General features: G+C 33.4%; 3 protein-coding genes and 1 pseudogene across 4 annotated transcripts in view; 1 reads left to right on the top strand and 3 right to left on the bottom strand.

The window, feature by feature from the left end:
* The window catches only part of LOC123228659 (cytochrome P450 83B1-like), a 31650-nt gene extending 23845 nt beyond the window's left edge, over positions 1-7805 (bottom strand). The window contains exons 1-2 of one of the 2 annotated variants that reach the window (XM_044654116.1): positions 6901-7805; positions 6191-6825 (exon numbers count right to left, since the gene is read on the bottom strand). In XM_044654116.1, the coding sequence (XP_044510051.1) occupies positions 6217-6825; positions 6901-7779 (1488 nt within the window). In that variant the 5' untranslated portion in view covers positions 7780-7805 and the 3' untranslated portion in view covers positions 6191-6216. The remainder of the gene's footprint in view (positions 1-6190; positions 6826-6900) is intronic. The other variant, XM_044654118.1, reaches the window with a different exon arrangement.
* Positions 1991-3726, bottom strand: LOC123228667 (annotated as a pseudogene).
* A 3588-nt stretch (positions 7806-11393) lies between the features above and the next one.
* Positions 11394-13030, top strand: LOC123228664 (secreted RxLR effector protein 161-like). Its single transcript, XM_044654123.1, has 2 exons — positions 11394-11614; positions 12562-13030. The coding sequence occupies exons 1-2, from the start codon at positions 11585-11587 to the stop codon at positions 12913-12915; spliced, it is 384 nt and encodes a 127-aa protein (XP_044510058.1). The 5' UTR covers positions 11394-11584; the 3' UTR covers positions 12916-13030.
* Positions 13031-18253: 5223 nt separating this feature from the next.
* LOC123228663 (cytochrome P450 83B1-like) lies at positions 18254-20052 on the bottom strand. The gene is made up of 2 exons (XM_044654122.1): positions 19126-20052; positions 18254-19038 (listed from the first exon to the last, which is right to left on the bottom strand). Exons 1-2 carry the CDS (start codon positions 20002-20004, stop codon positions 18430-18432), a joined length of 1488 nt encoding a protein of 495 aa, XP_044510057.1. The 5' UTR covers positions 20005-20052; the 3' UTR covers positions 18254-18429.
* Positions 20053-20317: the final 265 nt, after the last annotated feature.

Here is a 20317-nt window from a genome sequence, read left to right as displayed (position 1 = left end):
TTATTTTTTACGAATATATATTTATCATTTCACTAAAACTTGGGTAAGCAATTTTAAATGTATAATTATTAATTAAAATATATATGTATAAGATTGCTTAGGTATGAAATAACAAAATTATGTGGCGTTTGACGCAATTTTATCGTGCCACTCGTTTTCCAACAAGTCACTCTAACCACATGCGGCGTTTTCTTATGGGCCCTGTCACGATTCTTTCCACAGCCCAACTTCTCTCACCAACTTGCAACAATCAACCATATCTACCGTTGACTAAATACTGAAAGGCTAAGATGTAGTGATATACCAAATATACAATGTTCTCCAATACACAGGAACATACCAACTTAGAAGAACAAAGTTATGAAGAATTGCTTTGTCGGATACGATTGGCCAACCTGGATTCTCTACGGAAGCGTTAGCCACAAAACCCAAACGACAGAAACTTCTGGATAAAACGATTGGATCACAGACATCGATTTCATTTTCATTTTGTTTTTACGTGTTCTGTCAGATAGCTTCTTAGCAGACAGGGGGGCAGGCAGGTCTGCTGCAAAATTTTCAATATCAGTATCGCTTCTCGTCATCTGTCGGTATCTATCTGTTTTCCCTGCCAATTCATAATTCTTTATTACGTCCATCTTTAAAATTTCCCTTTTTCTATGGGCTGGTTGGACTTTCTCTGGGCTTTGTTGTTTCCTTCTAAACACTTTCCTTAATTGAGGTGGGTTTTTTGTTGCACCCAAGTTCCGTTTAGAAAATCAATAAAACTATGTGTACCTAATTTTGATATATAATTTATATATATAGATAAGGTATCATCATGTGATTAGATATTTTTTTATCATATGGTGATACATATTTTAAAATCACCTAATCGCATGATGACATATCATTGTGTATATAAATTATGTATCAAAATTGGGTACACATAACATTGCTCTTAGAAAATGTAGCTCTTGCAATACTCCTTTACTCAAAAGGATCCTTTCCGTTAGGGTTGGATTCAATTTGACTTTTTCAAGTTTGGATTCAAGGACTCAGGTTTGGGCTAAGAATTAGGTTTGATTTCATAAAAAAAGGTTAAATTTGTATTAAGTTGGATTAAAATCAAATTAAAGTAAATTATTTTTTAGCTTCATTTTGTCAATTTAAGATATGATTGAATTAGTTCTTTTAATTTTAAACTAAATTTTATTCAAATACAATCTGAATTAAATTTAACCCTGTTTTCAATTATGACAAATAATATATAGCTCCTATCTTCTAGTTATGACAAAGATTTGATCTATTTTTATCTTTTAAGATAAAATTTTGATGATTATTTAAACTTGTTTTTTAGTAAAATAAAATTATATGTATCTAATTTTAAATCTATAATTAAATATTTAAATGATACATCATTATATGATGTTATGATTTTAAATTAATTATTATATAATATATAATCACATAATAATACATAATTTCATTATTTAATTAGATTCTATTATCGCCTTTTGAGGAAGTATGAATGTTGGCAGACATTAGGGGTGTTCAAAATTATCCGATAACCGAATCGAACTGATTTTTAAACCGAAACCCTAACCGAAAAATAGGTTATTCGAAAAATTGGTTCGGATACCGGTTCAAAAATATATAAAAACCGAATTTTCGGTTCGGTTACCGGTTTGCCAAATTTTCAAAACAGGTTAATCGAACCGAACCGGTTTTTAAAAAATCAAATAAAAATTTAATAAAATATTAATAGAATACTGAATAAATTTTCAAAAAATTAGAAAAAAATAATAAAATATGATAATTTTTTAAAATTCGGTTCAAAAATTGGTTAACCGAATATTCGGTTCGGTTAATTGATATTTTCGGTTTGGTTCAAAATCGGTTAATTTTTAAATCGGTTCGGTTTCGGTTCATGATTTTTTTCAAACCAAAAATTCAGTTCGGTTCAAAAAATACGCAAAGCGGTTCGGTTAACCGGTGTTGAACACCCCTAGCAGACATCGGACTGTAAGTCTGTAAATACTTGGATAAATTATTTTACAACTTTATTATTAGTAACACTGCCCCGTTGACATCTATTACACAGTGTAGCAAACAAGAAGACTGCGATCAGAAACTTCGAACTCCGGCCAGATTAATTCGTGAACATTGAACACAAATGATCCATCGATCTGCAATCATTTATAGCACTTAACCATAAGGCGGAGAGGATTTTTCTTGTGCATGGTAATACCTGGAAGAACATCAAAATCTAAGTCTTCTTTCTTCATTCCAGGCACCATTTCCCAGTCAAATTTGTATAGAAGATTAGAAAGTGCAAGGTCAACAGTGGCAATTCCCATATACAATCCTGGACAAATTCTTCGACCAACACCAAATGGTATCAGCTCAAAGTGTTGCCCTTTAAAGTCAATAGAACTCCCCATGAATCTCTCAGGATAAAATTCATCTGGGTTCTCCCAAGCTTCAGGGTCTCTTCCTATAGGCCATGTATTCACAAGAACAAGTGTTTTAGCCGGTATTTCATATCCCTCTATGACGCACTTCTCAGTTGTTTCTCTTGGGACCAAAAAAGGAACTGTTGGTTGCAGTCTCATCGTCTCTTTCACTACAGTTTTAAGATAAGGCAGATTCTGAAGATCATCCTCATCTACAAAACCTTTGTTTCCAACTTTGGACCTGATTTCTCCTTGAACTTTCTTCATTATTTCAGGATTTTTCATCAGGTAGGTCATCGCCCAAACCACCGAGGCTGCACTGGTGTCTGTGCCAGCAACAAATATATTCTGCAAAGAAGAAAAATTGATAAATCATATATATTTTATATGAAAACTAAACGAAGTTGAGAAATTTATGGAAAAGATAAGACCATGAGCACTGCTTTGATGTGATCAGAAGTGAGGTCAATTTTAAATCCACACTCTTTCCGAAATTGCAGTAGAACATCAATTATATCCTCTCGATCATTCTTTGGTTTGTTGGGATCTAAATGCCCCTCAATGAGTTCCTGGTAGAATTTATCAAATTCCCTGAAGTTGTTTTAGAGACGATTTACCATTCCTGTGAGTTTGTCAACCCAGCTGCCAATGAAGGGAAAATAATCGGAAAGAAAGAAGCTTACGAACAAGGCCTGAGTCTCATTAAGTAAAGCATGAAATCTCGTAAGAAACATCATTTGCTCACTTAAGTTGACAGGTTTTGAGACCACAGCTGATTTTGATATCTTTTCAATCATACGGGAAACTTCATCTTCTCTAACCGGACGAAAATCTGCCACTCGGTTAGAATTGAAGAGATGAACCACGCATATTTTTCTCAACTCTCTATAATAATCATCATAGGGTGAAAAAACCAAATCTAGCCCATTGTAAGATAACTTTTGCTGACCAATTAAGGCAGGCCTACCGCAAAATACAAGGTCATAGGTCTTCATAACTTCTTTAGCCATTTTTGCCGATGAAACTATCAGGGTTGGCACGTAGCCAAGCCGCAAGGACATGAGGGGTCCATACTTTTGAGAGAGCTTCCACACATTTTCAGGCTTTGAACCATCAAATTGGTGTAAATTTCCGATCAAGGGAAGCCCCCGAGGCCCAGGTGGTAAACGGACGCTCTTTGATGTTTTTTGTTTTTGAAGAATAAACAAGACGAAGATAGTAAAAAACAGAACGATGATTAGCAGTTCCATTATGTTATGTGTTGCCTGCTAACATGCATACAACGAAGGCAAACCAGAACCCCAATAAATAGATTTCAGGCCGTCTTAGAAGAAGGGTGATATATTTTTTCTTGGACTGCAGACATAGTGAACTGGCAAAATAAGGTCACTGAAATTTTTTACCCAAAATGGACGTATTTATATATTACACCACAATTTTTATAACCTCAATTTTTATAACCTCAATATTTTTCTCATTTTATGTGTTAAAATATTTAAATTACTATTATTTTTAACTTTATAAAGGTTTATGTTTATAATTTTATATAAAATATAATTTATTATTATTTAATATTGTGATTTTATATTATTATATTATTTAATATTGTTGTATTATTTCTGAATTATTGATAGTTAAAATTAAAAATAAATTGATTAAGATTTAAGTTTAGATAGAAAATACATGAAAAACGGATTACCGTTGGTGCAAGTGCTAAGAGTGAATGTTCTCATCAACCCGTTTTTTGTGCTTTTTTTAATCTAAATTTATATCTTTGTTAACTTATACATAACTTTATCCATTAATACTCTAACTGCATTATAATTATATCAAAGAATATAATAATATAAAATCACAATATTAAATAATATAATAGTATAAAATTATAATATTAAACAATAATAAATTATATTTTATATAAAATTATAAATATAAATTTTTATAAGGGTAAAGATAAAAATAATTTAAATATTTTAAATATTTTAATATGTAAAATAATAAAAATGTATAAATTAATTGTTGGAAATCGGCGTGAGTAGATGTGATTTTTCGTCTGATTGGAAAGCACGTAGGCAAGGGAGACGGATAGAGATGGCGAAACTGAGAAAGTAAACCTAAAGATGAGTCACATGTTAAAATTTTATGATAGCCAACCCATATTGGCTTTGAACGACTGTTCAACACCTAGTAGTGCTACCTTCAAGATGCGAAGCTAGCGGCTTACCGATTGGAGAAGGGCATCGATCATATAAGACCAAAGAGAGAAGAAGGAAAATAATGAAAGGAAAAGAAAAAAAAATTAAGGAAAAGGACTCATGATAGTCGGTCGCTTATTATATCGTTTATCAAAAACATAATTTGTTTGCATTTTAATTTATAAAATATTTTTTTAAAAAATTATTATTATTATTACATCTTAAAAAATATTGTAAAAATCATTCAAATTTTTAAATATATTATTATCGTGTTATCATTAATTTAAAAAAATTATATCAATAATATATATAATATTATATCATATTTATTATATCATATAATATGTATAATTTTTTTATATATTTTAAAATATATATTTTTTATTTATATAATATAATATATACCGCGCTTCTTAATATGCTAATGAGAAAGTCAAATTACATGTCATGATAGCTTTTAAAACTATATAGAATTATTAATATGGTAAGGATTTTTTAAAGAAATTAATTATATGATGTATGTTATCTCAAATATAACAATCCCTTGTTATCATCTTATTCCATCGTTCCTAATATTTATATGTTTTATGATTATTAACAATTAAAATATCATTTTCAAGCAATGACCTCCTATAATATATTTTTATTTTTTTACTGTTTAATGATAGATTAATGTTTATAAATATGTAAGAGATCCATCTGATGATGGGTGTGATAGATACATGTATAATCTTAGTATGGATTTTATACTTTCATTAAGACAACCATTTGTCTTTACTCTCACCACTAGTTAGTAAATATGTCTATTTTTTATAATATTTTATTATTCGTATATTAAATATGTTCAAAATAATTTTTGAACTCAAAATACATTTAATGCACCAATCCACAAAAATATTAAACACGTTCAAAATTTTAGTTTTTCATTTTTGAATTGGGTGTTGTTCAGGTCGAATTTGGGTAGAAGACATAGATACAACCATCTACACAAATATTAATCTTGAAAATCATAGAATCGATCAAAGTTGGCACTACAAACTTACTTTTTCTTTCTCAACCAAAAGTTTGGTCTCTTTTGTAGTTGTTGCAAACTAAGAAATGCTAAGACTAGGTGTTTCTAAACACATGATGAACAACTCTTTAATCATATTGGTATGGTTTCCCTAAAAGCAAGCGGTTTGAAATTGTAATGTATCTATAAAATTAAAAAATTTAGGATTGAACTGGGTTGTATTCCCTAAAAGCAATAAAAACAAGACTGAAATTCTTTCAGTTCAAACATGCAAACAAAATTTATAGCTTCTACAAGTGCATGAATTTTCAATCAATTGGAGTCTATCCTTTATGGTTTTGCCTATTAAGATTACCAGTTTATGAATGAAAATGGGATATTTCTTATCAGTAGTTGAAACTTGAAACTGTTGCTGCAATTAATAGGCACATAGCCATGAGCATCTATAAGAAAGAACAATAAACAAGGGAAGCATTATTTTAAACTTCGATCTGCAGTGCAGTATCGATCACACACGGCTTCTCTACACTTCATTGACATATATATATGTGCTCAATGTTTCCTGCACCCTTATTTATGTATGGCTCCTGGCCACCAGACGGAGAGGATTTTTCTTGTGCATCGCAAGACCTGGTAGAACATCAAAATCTAAGTCTTCTTTCTTCATCCCAGGCACCATTTCCCAGTCAAATTTGTACAGAAGATTAGAAAGTGCAAGGTCAACATTCGCAATTCCCATGTATAACCCTGGACAAATTCTTCGACCGGAACCAAATGGTATCAGCTCAAAGTGTTGCCCTTTAAAGTCAATAGAGCTGCCAATGAATCTCTCAGGATAAAACTCTTCTGGGTTCTCCCAAGCTTCAGGGTCTCTTCCTATAGCCCATGCATTCACAATAAGGAGTGTTCTAGCGGGTATTTCATATCCCTCTATGACGCACTTCTCAATTGTTTCTCTTGGGACCAAAAAAGGAACTGTTGGTTGCAGCCTCATCGTCTCTTTCACTACAGCTTTAAGATATGGCAGATTCTGAACATCATCTTCATCTACAAAACCTTTGTTTCCAACTTCAGACCTAATTTCTTCTTGAACTTTCTTCATTACTCTAGGATTCTTCAAAAGCAAGGTCATCGCCCAAACCACAGTAGCTGCAGCCGTATCTGTCCCACCAACAAATACATCCTGCACCAAAGAAAAAAAAGAGAAATATTAATTGTATTTCGAAGCTAATTGCTTTATGAATGAAGAATATGATACCATGAGCACTGCTTTGATGTGATCAAAAGTGAGGTCAATTTTAAATCCACACTCTTTCCGAACTTGCAGTAGAACATCGACTATATCCTCTTGACCATTTTCAGGTTTGTTGGGATCTAAATGCTCTTCGATGAGTTCTTGGTAAAATTTGTCAAAAGCCTTGAAGTTGTCGTCGAGGCGACGCCTCATTCCTGTGAGCTTGTCAAGCCAGCCCATGAAAGGAAAATAATCTGAAAAAAAGAAGCTTATAAACAAGGCCTGAGTTTCATTAAGTAGAGCCTGGAATCTACTTCTTTCAATTCCTTGTTCCTCGTGCCTCTTTCCAAATCCAACCCTGCAAATAATGGTGCTGGTAAGAGAGAACATAAGCTCACTCAAGTTGATTGGCTTAGAAGCTGCAATAGATTTAGATATCTTTTTCATCAGACGAGCAACTTCATCTTCTCTAATGGGTCGAAATTGTTGCACTCGGTTTGAGTTGAAGAGATGAACAACGCAAATCTTCCTTATCTCTCTCCAGTATTCATCGTACGGTGAAAACGCCAAGTCTAAGCCATTGTAAGACAATGTCTGTTGGCCAAGCAAGGCAGGTCTACTACAACACGCCAAATCATGTGTCTTCATGACCTCTTTAGCCATTTTTGCTGATGAAACTAAGATGGTTGGGACTGAACCAAGACGCAAGGACATCAGGGGGCCATAGTTTTTAGATAGTTTCCACACTTTTTTAGGGTTTGAACCATCAAACTGGTGCAAATTGCCAATCAAGGGAAGCCCCCGTGGACCAGGTGGCAGACGATTACTTTCGGGTGTTTTTTGTTTTTGGAGAAGAAAGAAGAAGAAAATTGGAAGAAACAGAAGGATAATTAGCAATGCCATTGTGTTTGAGTCTTACTAGAAATGCAAAACCAGAACCTCTATATAAAGACTTCAAAGTTACTGTATCAACCCTTAATAAATTATTTCAATATGTTTTTAATCAAAATATTATATATATATATATATATATATATATATATATATATATATATATATATATATATATATATATATATATACACACACATATGCATCCTTCATTTTGAAATTTTTATTTCTATCCCATAACTTTATATATTTTAGGATTAAAAACTATCCTTCCCCCGCCTCCCAGCCCCTAAAAATTTAGGGTTGTAAAACTCTCATCTTTTTGCCATAAATAATCACCCTCTTAGAGTTTTAAAAAACCTCGGTTTATCCTCTGATTAATTTCAGTTTTCAAATCTTCATCTCTAGCGACCAACATCCATCACCAACCATTGATTCTCTCCCTCGTGCCTTCTTAGTCGACTAGTCTTTTTTTTTTTTGAACCGTCTTTGTTGAAGACAAAGACAAGTGAACAGGGAAGGGAAAGTATTCGCAAGACAAGAGGGAGAGATCAACGACTGGTGGCAACGAATTGTTATTAGAGAGAAGGAGAAAGGAAGACTGAGATGCAACTAAAATTTTGAAAAATTTTCGGAGGGAAAGGAGGGGAAGGGGGGGGGGGGGGGGTGGAGGGGACCTTATATGAAAAAAAGATAGAGTTTTATAACTTTAGATTTGGGGGGACAAAAATCAGCTTTTAAACTTGAAAAATATAAGTTTAGGAGATAAAAATAAAAATGTAAAAACTTAAGGATAATGCTAAAATATGTTTCTAAATAACGATTTTATCTCTGACAATAATAACAAAGTTTAAAAAATGAGTGAGTATTTGAATTTTTAATAGTTAGTGGGTGAAAAATTGGATTTGCATCAAACCTTGGGTGGAAAATAGTTATTTGGCCTTTAATTAAATATATTTATTAAACATATGTTGATTTGATTCTGTTGCTGATTTGATTCTGTTATATTAGGAAGGTTATATTGTTGATTTGATTCTGTTATATTAGGAAGGATATCGAACATATTAGGAGATAATATATTTAGGATTTGATTTGATTTGATTTAGTTAAGGATTTGATTGATTCATTTCTTATTATATTTTCTCTGTAAACTGTATATATTGTACTATTCAGTATTCTAAAATAATAAGAAAACAATATTCTCAATTTCATATGGTATCAAAGCCTAGCATTTAAAATATTTCCGGCGTTCTCAACTTAGTTTCCGGCGAATCCAAGTCTTTTCTCCACTGTTTCTCCGATCATTGTACTTCTGTTATTTTTCCGGTGATCGTGCCTATACTAGTGTGATCAGGATTCTCTCGCCGACGCATCCGTTAAAGCAACATCATCGTTCGACGTTCCACGCGCCTACACGTGCCGCTTAATCTCTCGGTATCTTCCGACGCCGATCTCTTATTCTGGCGATAGTGCACTGACACTGCCTCTTCCGTCGAACTCAGACAACGCTGACTAGTCCATCTATGGTGAGTTTGCTGTCATCCGATGCCAGAATCTTCTACACGCGCGACCATTTTTTCGCTTGAAACATAATCTCTGATCTACTGTTCCGGCGCACGTGGAACTACACCGCCACCGTCAATCGACTCAGTAGACGTCGGTGGTTAGTTCTATTGAAGACCCATCTCCACTGGTTGCTCCACGCGTCATCGATGATGTCACCGAATAGTTCACACATTCCGAAGGCTTTGTTTCATGATTCAATAGTCTTCTAATCAATTTGTGGGCCTCGGTTTCTCCGGATCTTCACTTTTCTTGGTTCCAAAAAAGCTTTTTCTATTCTCTGATTCGTGATTCACCATGTCCATTGAAAGCTCCAAACCAAGTGAGCATAGTGACCGTGAAAATTGACCAAAGTGCAATTATTGTCGCAAATGGGGTCACATCAAAGACAAATGTCATAAGCTCCATGGTAGTCCTCTTCAAACTACAAATATTGCTCAGACTTATGATTCTCCTATTGACTCATCTAGAGCGTAGTCTCCACCATCTTTGACACTCACAGGTGCTGATCTTGAAGATTATCTCCGATATCAAAACACAAAACAATCTTCATCTTTTATTGCTTCGATTGCTCATCTGGGTAATTCAGCTGTATGTCTCACTCACTCTTCTTCTTTCGAGTCATGGATCCTTGATTTCGGTGTCTTTAATCACATCTCTGGTAACCCCCGTCTACTTTCTCACTTTACTGAGACTACTTCCTTACCTACTATAATATTAGCTAATGGATCTATCATTATTGCCAAAGCAGTAGGTTGTGCTTATCCTCTTCCACTCTTGCCTTTGGAGTCTGTCTTTTACCTCATTGGCTGTCCATCAATTTTGTTTCTGTTAGCAAACTTGTTCCCTAAATTATACAATTACATTTACTAATAACTATGTTCTTATACAGGATCGCAATATGGGTCAGATGATTGGCACACGACGTGAGTCACAAGGCCTCTACCGACTAGATCCACCTGATTCTGTAGCATGTGCCATCACTAAGTCTCCAAAGTTTCTTTACAATCGTTTGAGTCACCTTAGTTTATCAAAACTATAACAAATGGTCTCTAGTTTATCACATTTATCATCCTTTAATTGTGAGTCTTGTCAACTTAGAAAACATACTCGTATATCCTTTCCAAGACGTGTCAATAATCGGACTACATCATCTTTTGAATTAGTCCATTCTGATGTATGGGGTCCTAGCAGAGTCGTGTATACTTTAAGTTTTCAATATTTTGTTACATTTATTGATGATTATTTGCATGGCACTTGGTTATTTTTAATGAAGAATAGATCTGAATTATTTTCTATTTTTCAATCCTTTTGTGCTGAAGTTGAAACACAATTCTCTATTACTATTAGTACACTTCGTAGTGATAATGTCAGTGAATATTTTTCTGCTCCCTTTACTAAATTTCTAGCATCTAAAGGCATTCTACATCAATCCTCTTGTGCTCATACTCCTCAGCAAAATGGAATTGTTGAACGTAAAAATAGGCATCTTATTGAAACTGCCCATACTTACTCATACATAGTCATGCACCTTTTCGTTTTTAGGCTAATGTTGTTCTTACTGCTTGTTTCTTGATTAATAGAATGTCTTCTTCAGTCTTGCAGGATCAGGTACCTCACTTTATTTTGTCTCATGATCAGTCATTATTTCCTCTTCAACCTCGTGTCTTTGGGTGTACATGTTTTGTTCACGACTTATCTCCTAGTCGAGATAAATTGTTTGCTCGTTCCATTAAATGCGTTTTTCTTGGATACTCGCATATTCAGAAAGGTTATTGATGTTATTCTTCTATTACACGTCGCTACTACTTTTCTGAAGAAATTATATTTTTTTAGTCTTCTCTTTATTTTTTGTCTTCTTCTCAACTAGACAAGTCTCTTATTACAGAAGTTCTTCCTGTGTCCTATATTGTTCCCCTAATAAATTCACAGTCTTCAACTAACCAATCTTTAACTAGTACAAATCTTACACCCACTAGTCATTCTACAGGTGATGGTCTTGTTTCTCTTTGTTTTTCGTCTTCTTCTCAACTAGACAAGTCTCTTATTACAGAAGTTCTTCTTGTGTCCTATATTGTTCCCCTAATAAATTCACAGTCTTCAACTAACCAATCTCCAACTAGTACAGATCTTACACCCACTAGTCATTCTACAGGTGATGGTTTTGCTTCTCCTTCAGGTGAAACAGTCTCTCAAGACCCGGTGCACTGGCTTCCTGCTCTAGAATCTTCTGTATCTGTGGTCTTACCTCCTGATGATCAATTTCCCATCACTATTCACAAAGGTATGCATTCAACTCGTAATCTTTATCCCATCTATAATTTTCTAAGTTATTATCGTTTATCTTCACCATACTATGTCTTTGTGTCCACTTTATTCTTTGTATCTACCCCTGTTACTGTTCATGAGGCATTATCTGATCCCAAAAGGCGACAAGCAATGGTGGATGAGATGTCTGCTTTACATGCTAATAATACTTGGGACCTCATTCCTTTGCCTCCTGGTCACTCAACGGTTAGATGTAGGTGGATCTATACTGTTAAAGTTGGTCCTGATGGTCAGGTTGATAGATTGAAAGCACGGTTGGTTGCTAAAGGATACACTCAGATATACGGTCTTGATTATTATGAGACTTTCTCTCTGGTTGCTAAAATGTCTTTTGTTCACTTATTTTTCTCTATGGTTGCCATTGGCCATAGGCCTTTGCATCAGTTAGATATCAAGAATGTCTTTCTTCATGGTGAACTGCAAGAAAAAATTTATATAGAGCAACCTCCTAGTTTTGTAGCTCAGGGGGAGTCTGGATTCGTTTGTAAACTTCGTCGTTCTCTGTATGGTTTAAAACAATCTCCTCGCGCTTGGTTTGGTCGGTTTAGTACTGTTATTCAAGAATTTAGCATGATACGAAGTGAATCTGATCATTCAGTATTCTATAGACATACTCTACACGGACAATGTATCTATCTAATGGTCTATGTAGATGATATTGTTATTATAGGAAGTGATCAGGAGGGTATTGAGCAATTAAAGAGGCATTTGTTTAGTCATTTTCAAACCAAAGATTTGGGCCCACTCAGATACTTTCTTGGTATAGAAGTCGCCCAGTCTAAAACTGAAATTGTCATCTCTCAGAGGAAGTATGCATTAGATATTCTAAAGGAAACAGAGATGTTAGATTGCAAACCTATAGACTCTCTTATGGACCCTAATACTAAGCTCTTACCTGGACAGGGGGAGTCACTTGCAGATCCTGGGAGATATCGAAGACTCGTTGGAAAACTTAATTATCTCACCATCACACGACCAGATATTTCTTTTGTTGTCAGCGTGGTAAGTCAATTCCTTCAGTCTCCATGTGATAGTAATTGGGATGCAGTTATTCGGATTTTGAGGTACATTAAGAGAACACCTGGAAAAGGATTGGTATACGAGGATAAAGGGCATACTCAGATCGTTGGGTATTCAGATGCTGACTGGGCAGGTTCTCCATCTGACAGACGTTCTACTTCTGGGTGTTGTGTATTAGTTGGAGGAAATCTAGTATCATGGAAAAGTAAAAAAGCAAGATATTGTTGCCAGATCTAACGCAGAAGCAGAATATCGTGCTATGGCCTTAGTCACTTGTGAGCTTATCTGGTTAAAGCAGTTGATCCAAGAATTAAAGTTTACAGAAATATCACAAATGTTATTATTTTGTGATAATCATGTTGTTCTTCACATTTCTTCGAATCCTATATTTCACGAAAGAACAAAACATATAGAAATCGATTGTCATTTTGTGAGAGAAAGATTATGTCCGGTTGTATCTCTACAAGTCATATCAGTTCAAATAATCAGCTGGCAGATATACTTACTAAATCTCTTCGAGGGCCTCGAATTAATTTCATCTGTAACAAGCTTGGTACATATGATTTATATGCTCTAGCTTGAGAGGAAGTGATGATTTGATTCTGTTGCTGATTTGATTCTATTATATTAGGAATGTTATATTGTTGATTTGATTTTGTTATATTATGAAGGATATCAGAGCATATTAAGAGATAATATATTTAGGATTTGATTTGATTTGATTTATAGGGATTTGATTTGATTTAGTTAAGGATTTGATTGATTCATTTCCTGTTATATCTTCTCTATAAACTGTATCTATTGTACTGTTCAGTATTCTAAAATAATAAGAAAACAATATTCTCAATTTTATAACATATATCATATATATTTTAGTTCAAGATACATATGTATAGGGCGTAAGTGAGATGAGTTATACAATAATACGTAACTTGAATTTGATTCGATTATACATATCTATCCGATAAAGTCAGATGAGGTTGTCCTAGTCATTAAAAAAAAAAAAGAATTTGGCAGAATTATTTATGGCAATCTACGTGTGTGGTGCTTGCACTTAATTTCTAATCTTTTCCAGAAATGGACAGCATCTTAATATATTGCCATTTGAAAGTGATTTTTTTTTCTACTAATAGAACTTGTAAATATTCAGACGGATTACACAAGACGGTGATATAAGATACGATGATATAGATAGGGTTTAGGGATTTTTATAATATTTAATTGTTCTTTAAATCTAGGATGCTTCTGAAATTCGGTTATTTTATGATATAGAAAATAAGCAACGTTTCAAGATTTCAACTACATCCACCACTGAATTTTTGTTTTTGGCTAAAGATGATTTAATATTGAAACTGATGCAATACCAACTCCGGTTGAATGGGTTCTTAACTTCTTAGATTTAAAATTTTCAGCATCACATGTACACAGTATACCAAGAAAAATTTAGAGTAATGAATTAGACAAATTAATTTCTGTTTTGAAAAAAAAAATAAAAGAAAAAGTAGATTATGGTCTTCAATGGTATTTGATTGGATTCGAATTGTGCAATTTCTCTTCTCTTGGTTTGGTGTGCATCTTTGAAACAACAAAAAGAAATGCCAAGAACATAGACATCAGAGGGAGATGATTTTGTCGATGAGAAAAACTCAAATATCGTGTTTGTAGTCAAAGAAAATCAAGATGACCAACTGGAGAGAAGGAGATGCGCAACGAACTCGAGAGAGGAGAATTGTGTGACGTAACCAAAAGAGAAATCGCACTTGAGCATTAGAGAAAAGGCAAGGTTGACGTCAATTAGGTCTCAGGCAAAATAGTAGATCGGAGATGGAGGGAGAAAATATCGAAAGGGATGCTAGAAACTTAAGTTGAAGAGGGGAGTGAAATTGAAATTGAAGTTGAAGAAATTTGGAGGGTGGCTACAAATGGAAAAAAGATGAAAATCCTAAATAGGAGAAAATGTAACTTTCTAAATCTAAAAGAAAATTATCAGTTTTCAAAACTAAAGTAAGAAAAGATAAAAAAAAATTATTTTTTAAAATAAAATTATTAAATGACATTTTTACAATTTATACTACTATAAAAATTTGATAGAAATTGAATGACAATTACGTATTTGAATTTTTTAAACTTTAGAGTTTGGAAATCCATTAGACCTTATGTAAGAGTAAGTCTTTTGGCCTATTAACATTATTATTACTTTTGAAAACCATTTCAATCTATCAAGGCTTTTCCGAATTCATTGAAATTGTTTTCGAGCTAACCTATCATTAATGCAAGTTCGTCAACTCAGCCCCATGAAGGGAACCTATCAGCTTCATCAGGTAGAGCATGGAATCTACTTCTTTCACTTCCTTCATCTTCACACCTCATACCGAAACTCAGTCTGCAAATAATAGTAGCTGGTAAGAAACATCAATGGCTTACTTAAGCTCACGGGATTTCGATCAACAACTGATTTTGATATCTTTTCAATCCTCCAGAAAACTTCATTTTCTTTACTGGGACGAAAGTTCTTCCCTTTATTAGAGTTGACATATTTTCCTCATCTTTCTAATATTCCTTATATGGACAAAAAACCAAATCGAAGCCACTCTCAGATAGGTAAGAAACATCAATGGCTTACTTAAGCTCACGGGATTTCAATCAACAACCGATTTTGATATCTTTTCAATCCTCCAGAAAACTTCATTTTCTCTACTGGGACGAAAGTTCTTCCCTTTATTAGAATTGACATATTTTCCTCATCTTTCCAATATTCCTTATATGGACAAAAAACCAAATCGAAGCCATTCCCAGATAGCTTCTTTGCAGCAAGTGGGACAAGCAGGTCAGCCGCAAAGCTTTCATCATCATTACCACTTAATCATCTTTCGATATCTATCTATCTTCCGGGTCAATTCATCCTTCTTCCTTAGGTCCATCTTTAAAATTTCCTTTTTAATATGGGCTGGTTGGACTTTCTCCAGGCTTTCTGTTTTCTTGTAGGCCCATTAAAAAACTTTCCTTCATTGAAGTGGGTCTTTTTGTTCCACCCAGGCCCCCTTTAGAGATGTGGCACCTGCAGTGTACCTTCATTCAAAGGATCCTTTCCGGTTGGAATTGATTCAATTTATTTAAGTTCAAAATCCAAGTTTAGATTGAACGAAGTTAGCTTAAATTAGGTCTAAATTAAAATTAAATTGTTTTTCCATCTAATTCGAGTCTCAACTTGTTAATTTTGAGATATTCTTAAGCTAATTCTTTTAATTTTAAAATAAATCTTGTTCAAACTTAATTTGAATAGAATTTAACCCACTTCCAGTAACAATGATATAATTTATTATGAGAAATAATTTATAATTCTCATCTTCTATCTTAGTCAAAGATATAATCGTTTATGGACTTAGTGTCATTTTATGTTAATCTATTTTTATCTTGAATGGGATGTTGGTGATCACTTGAACATGTTTTTTGATATAGTAAAATTATATACATCCACTTTCGAATATTCAATTAGAAAACTAGATAATATATCATTATATGATTTTAAATTAAAAATAAAATAATATTTAATTATATGATAATATATTATTAAAATATTTAAAATTAGATGCGATGCAGACATTGGATTGTAAAAACATACATAAATAATTTTATAACTTTATTATTAGTACCCCATTGACATCTATTGCACAGAGTAGCAAACAAGAAAATTTTAATTATAAACTTCGAACTCCGGCTAGATTTGTCAACAATATTGAACACAGTTTGTCCATCCATCTGCTACTATATATGGTACTTAGCCATGAGACGGAGAGGATTTTTCTTTTGCATGGTGATACCTGGAAGAACATCAAAATCTAAGTCTTCTTTCTTCATTCCAGGCATCATTTCCCAGTACAGAAGATTAGAAAGTGCAAGATCAACAGTCGCAATTCCCATAGACTACAATCCTGGACAAATTCTTCGATCGGCACCAGATGGTATTAGCTCAAAGTGTTGCCCTTTAATTATATTATATATGTTATCTCAGATTTAGTAGTCCTTCACTACCATCTTACCCCATCATTCCTAATATTTATATATTTTATGATTATTTACACTGATTGATATAAAATATGGATCAACTAAGATTTAATTAAAGTTTTGAAAACGGTTGATGCATGTATACAATTGGAATTAATTGGAATAGTGAAATTTTAAATATTTACTTCTCATTAATCCTAAATCTTAATCTTAAGAAAAATTCGAAAAGTGAAGTTTAGAGAATTTTATTCAACTTGCCAAAAGATAACTTGGTTCTCTACCGAAAACTTTCTGTCTATTTATATTATAAACTTTGAACTATTTTAACTAATAAAATTATTACAAATTTGAATATTTCAAGAATTATTGAACTTTGCGAGTGAGTCTTTTAAATATCTTGATACTTTATAGTTTTGCAAGAAACAATAATGACTTTTGACACCTTGTGACAAAAATTTTTAGAAATAATGCAATATTTTAACAGTTTTTATAATTTTGCAGAAATCATTTTTGCATATTGATTCATTGTAATAAGAAATTTTTTGAACTATTTGAGTTATTTTGTAGTCTTTTATTATTATTATTTTTAAGAAACACGTGAGAAACTTTATATTTTAATTTTTTTGAGGGATTTTTTATGGCTTTAATCATATGTTGAACTTATATCTTGTGTTTTTATTTACAAGATAGTCAGAAATGTATCATCTTCTTTGATTAATTTTGGGATTGACCTTGACCCAATGAGTAATATTTGATTGAGTTCAAATTGCTTTCTTTGTGCTTTATGACGCAGACTATAGTTTAAACTGCATAACAACTTTATATTATACTATGGAGTCCAAGTAGAGAGTAGTATATTTTCATGGACTTACAGAAGAACAGAGCAATGGTGCTACAGAACATCTTGTTTGTTTTCACCCTTTCACATTGTATGCCCTCTTGTTTGAAGACCAATTTATCAAGGAAAATGATAGTAGTTGAACTAGATACTGCCAATATATACATAAGAGTGAATTTGATCTAAGTTTACAAGCTGAGTTTAAATTGAATCTAAATTCAATTAATTTTTAGCCGAATTTAAATAGTAATTTTTTATTTTTGAATTGGGTGTTGTTCTGGTTGGATTACACAATTATCTACAAAACTATAAACCTTAGAGATTGTAGAATTAATTACACGCTATTACAAACTTATTTTTTCTTTTCCAACCAAAAGTTTGGTCTCTTTTGTAGTTGGTACAAACTAAGAGATGCTAGAACTAGGTGTTTTTGAACATATCATGTACAACCCTGTAATTATATTGGTACAGTCTCCCTAAAAGCAAGTGGTTTGAAACTGTAATATATCTATAAAACTGAAAAATTTCAGCTTGAACTGGGGTGTATTCCCTAAAAGCAATAAAAGAAAGACTGAAATTCTTTTAGCTCAAACACACGAACAAAATTTATAGCTTCAACAGGTGCATCAATTTTCAATCAATTGGATCGTATCCTTTATGGTTTTGTCTATTAAGATTACCTGTTTATGAATGAAAATGAGATATTTCTGACAAGTAGTTCAAACTTGAAACTGTTGCTACAATAGGCACATAGCCATCAGCATCCATAAGAAAGAATGATAAACAAAGGAAGTATTATTATGAACTTCGATCTGCAGTGCAGTATCGATCACACAGGGGGTTCCCTATATTCGAAAAAGTTAAAACACTTCATTGACATATCAATATGCTCAATGATTCTGACTCTCTTATTTACGGGGCCTAGCCATCAGGAGGAGAGGATTTTTCTTGTGCATGGTAATACCTGGTAGAACATCAAAGTCCAAGTCTTCTTTCTTCATCCCAGGCACCATTTCCCAATCAAATTTGTACAGAAGATTGGAAAGTGCTAGGTCAACAGTCGCAATTCCCATATGCAACCCTGGACAAATTCTTCGACCAGCACCAAATGGTATCAGCTCAAAATGTTGTCCTTTAAAGTCAACAGAACTCCCTATGAATCTCTCAGGATAAAATTCTTCTGGGTTCTCCCAAGCTTCAGGGTCCCTTCCTATCGCCCATGCATTCACAAGAACAAGTGTTTTAGGCGGTATTTCATATCCCTCTATGACGCACTTCTCAATTGTTTCTCTTGGGATCAAAAAAGGAACTGTTGGTTGCAGTCTCATCGTCTCTTTCACTACAGCTTTGAGATATGGCAGATTCTGAACATCATCTTCATCTACAAAACCTTTGTTTCCAACTTCAGACCTGATTTCTTCTTGAACTTTCTCCATTACTCTAGGATTCTTCATAAGCAAGGTCATCGCCCACACCAGTGTAGCTGCACTCGTATCTGTCCCAGCAACAAATACATCCTGCAGCAAAGAAAAACCAAAATAATGAGACATATTAAAATTTATAGTATGTACGAAATAAAGTTCAGAAAAATTGCTTTATGATACCGTGAGCACTGCTTTGATGTGATCAGAAGTGAGGTCAATTTTAAATCCACGCTCTTTCCGAATTTGCAGTAGAACATCAATTATATCCTCTTGATCATTTTCACGTTTGTTGGGATCTAAATGCTCTTCAATGAGTTCTTGGTAAAATTTGTCAAAAGCCTTGAAGTTGTTATCAAGGCGACGCCTCATTCCTGTGAGCTTGTCAAGCCAACCCATGAAAGGAAAATAATCTGAAAAAAAGAAGCTTATAGACAAGGCCTGAGTTTCATTAAGAAGAGTCTGGAATCTACTTCTCTCAATTCCTTCTTCCTCGTACCTCTTTCCAAATCCAACCCTGCAAATAATTGTGCTCGTAAGAGAGAACATAAGCTCACTCAAGTTGATTGTCTTAGAAGCAGCAGTAGCTTTCGATATCTTTTTCGTCATACGAGCAACTTCATCTTCTCTAATGGGTCGAAATTGTTGAACTCTGTTAGAGTTCAAGAGATGAACAACGCAAATTTTCCTGATTTCTCTCCAGTAATCATCGTAAGGTGAAAACGCCAAGTCTAAGCCATTGTAAGACAAAGTTTGTGAGGCAAGCAAGGCAGGCCTACTGCAACATGCCAGATCCTGCGTCTTCATGACCTCTTTAGCCATTTTTGGTGATGAAACTAAAATGGCTGGAACTGAACCAAGACGCAGGGACATGAGAGGGCCATAGTTTCTAGAAAGTTTCCACACCTTCTTAGGGTTTGAACCATCAAACTGGTGCAGATTGCCAATTAAGGGAAGCCCGCGAGGACCAGGTGGCAGACGATTACTTTTGAGTGGTTTTTGTTTTTGGAGAAGAAAGAAGAAGAAAATTGGAAGAAACAGAAGGATAACTAGCAATGCCATTGTGTTGAATCTTACAAGAAATTCAAAAGCAGAACCTCACTAAATAGACTTCAAAGTTGATCGGTAATTAGAATTTCAACGATCCTACGTAATTATATACATATTTATATATATTATTATATTAATACATATAAATAAATATTTATTTATTTATTTATTTTAAATAAATAAACATAGTTTTATTATTAGATTTTTATTTTATTTTATCCAATTTATCATGATAAATGTAAAAGATGACAATATATGGAGGTATCTTAACTATGACCTTTTTTTTTTATAAATTTTTTCACAAAATTCTATTTTCAATTGAAGG

The sequence above is a fragment of the Mangifera indica genome, chromosome 11 (genome assembly GCF_011075055.1).
Source record: "Mangifera indica cultivar Alphonso chromosome 11, CATAS_Mindica_2.1, whole genome shotgun sequence".
NCBI classification, from domain to species: Eukaryota; Viridiplantae; Streptophyta; class Magnoliopsida; order Sapindales; family Anacardiaceae; genus Mangifera; species Mangifera indica.
The sequence above is the reverse complement of the archived record's forward strand: the minus strand, read 5'-3'. Positions and strand labels throughout refer to the sequence as shown.

Coding starts and splice junctions, on each gene's coding strand:
- LOC123228664 (XM_044654123.1), top strand. CDS start 11,585: ATGATCAATTTCCCATCACTATTCACAAAG. Junction 11,615..12,561: donor TCCCATCACTATTCACAAAG/GTATGCATTCAA, acceptor TTACCTGGACAG/GGGGAGTCACTTGCAGATCC.
- LOC123228663 (XM_044654122.1), bottom strand. CDS start 20,004: ATGGCATTGCTAGTTATCCTTCTGTTTCTTCCAATTTTCTTCTTCTTT. Junction 19,039..19,125: donor ACATCAAAGCAGTGCTCACG/GTATCATAAAGC, acceptor TCTTTGCTGCAG/GATGTATTTGTTGCTGGGAC.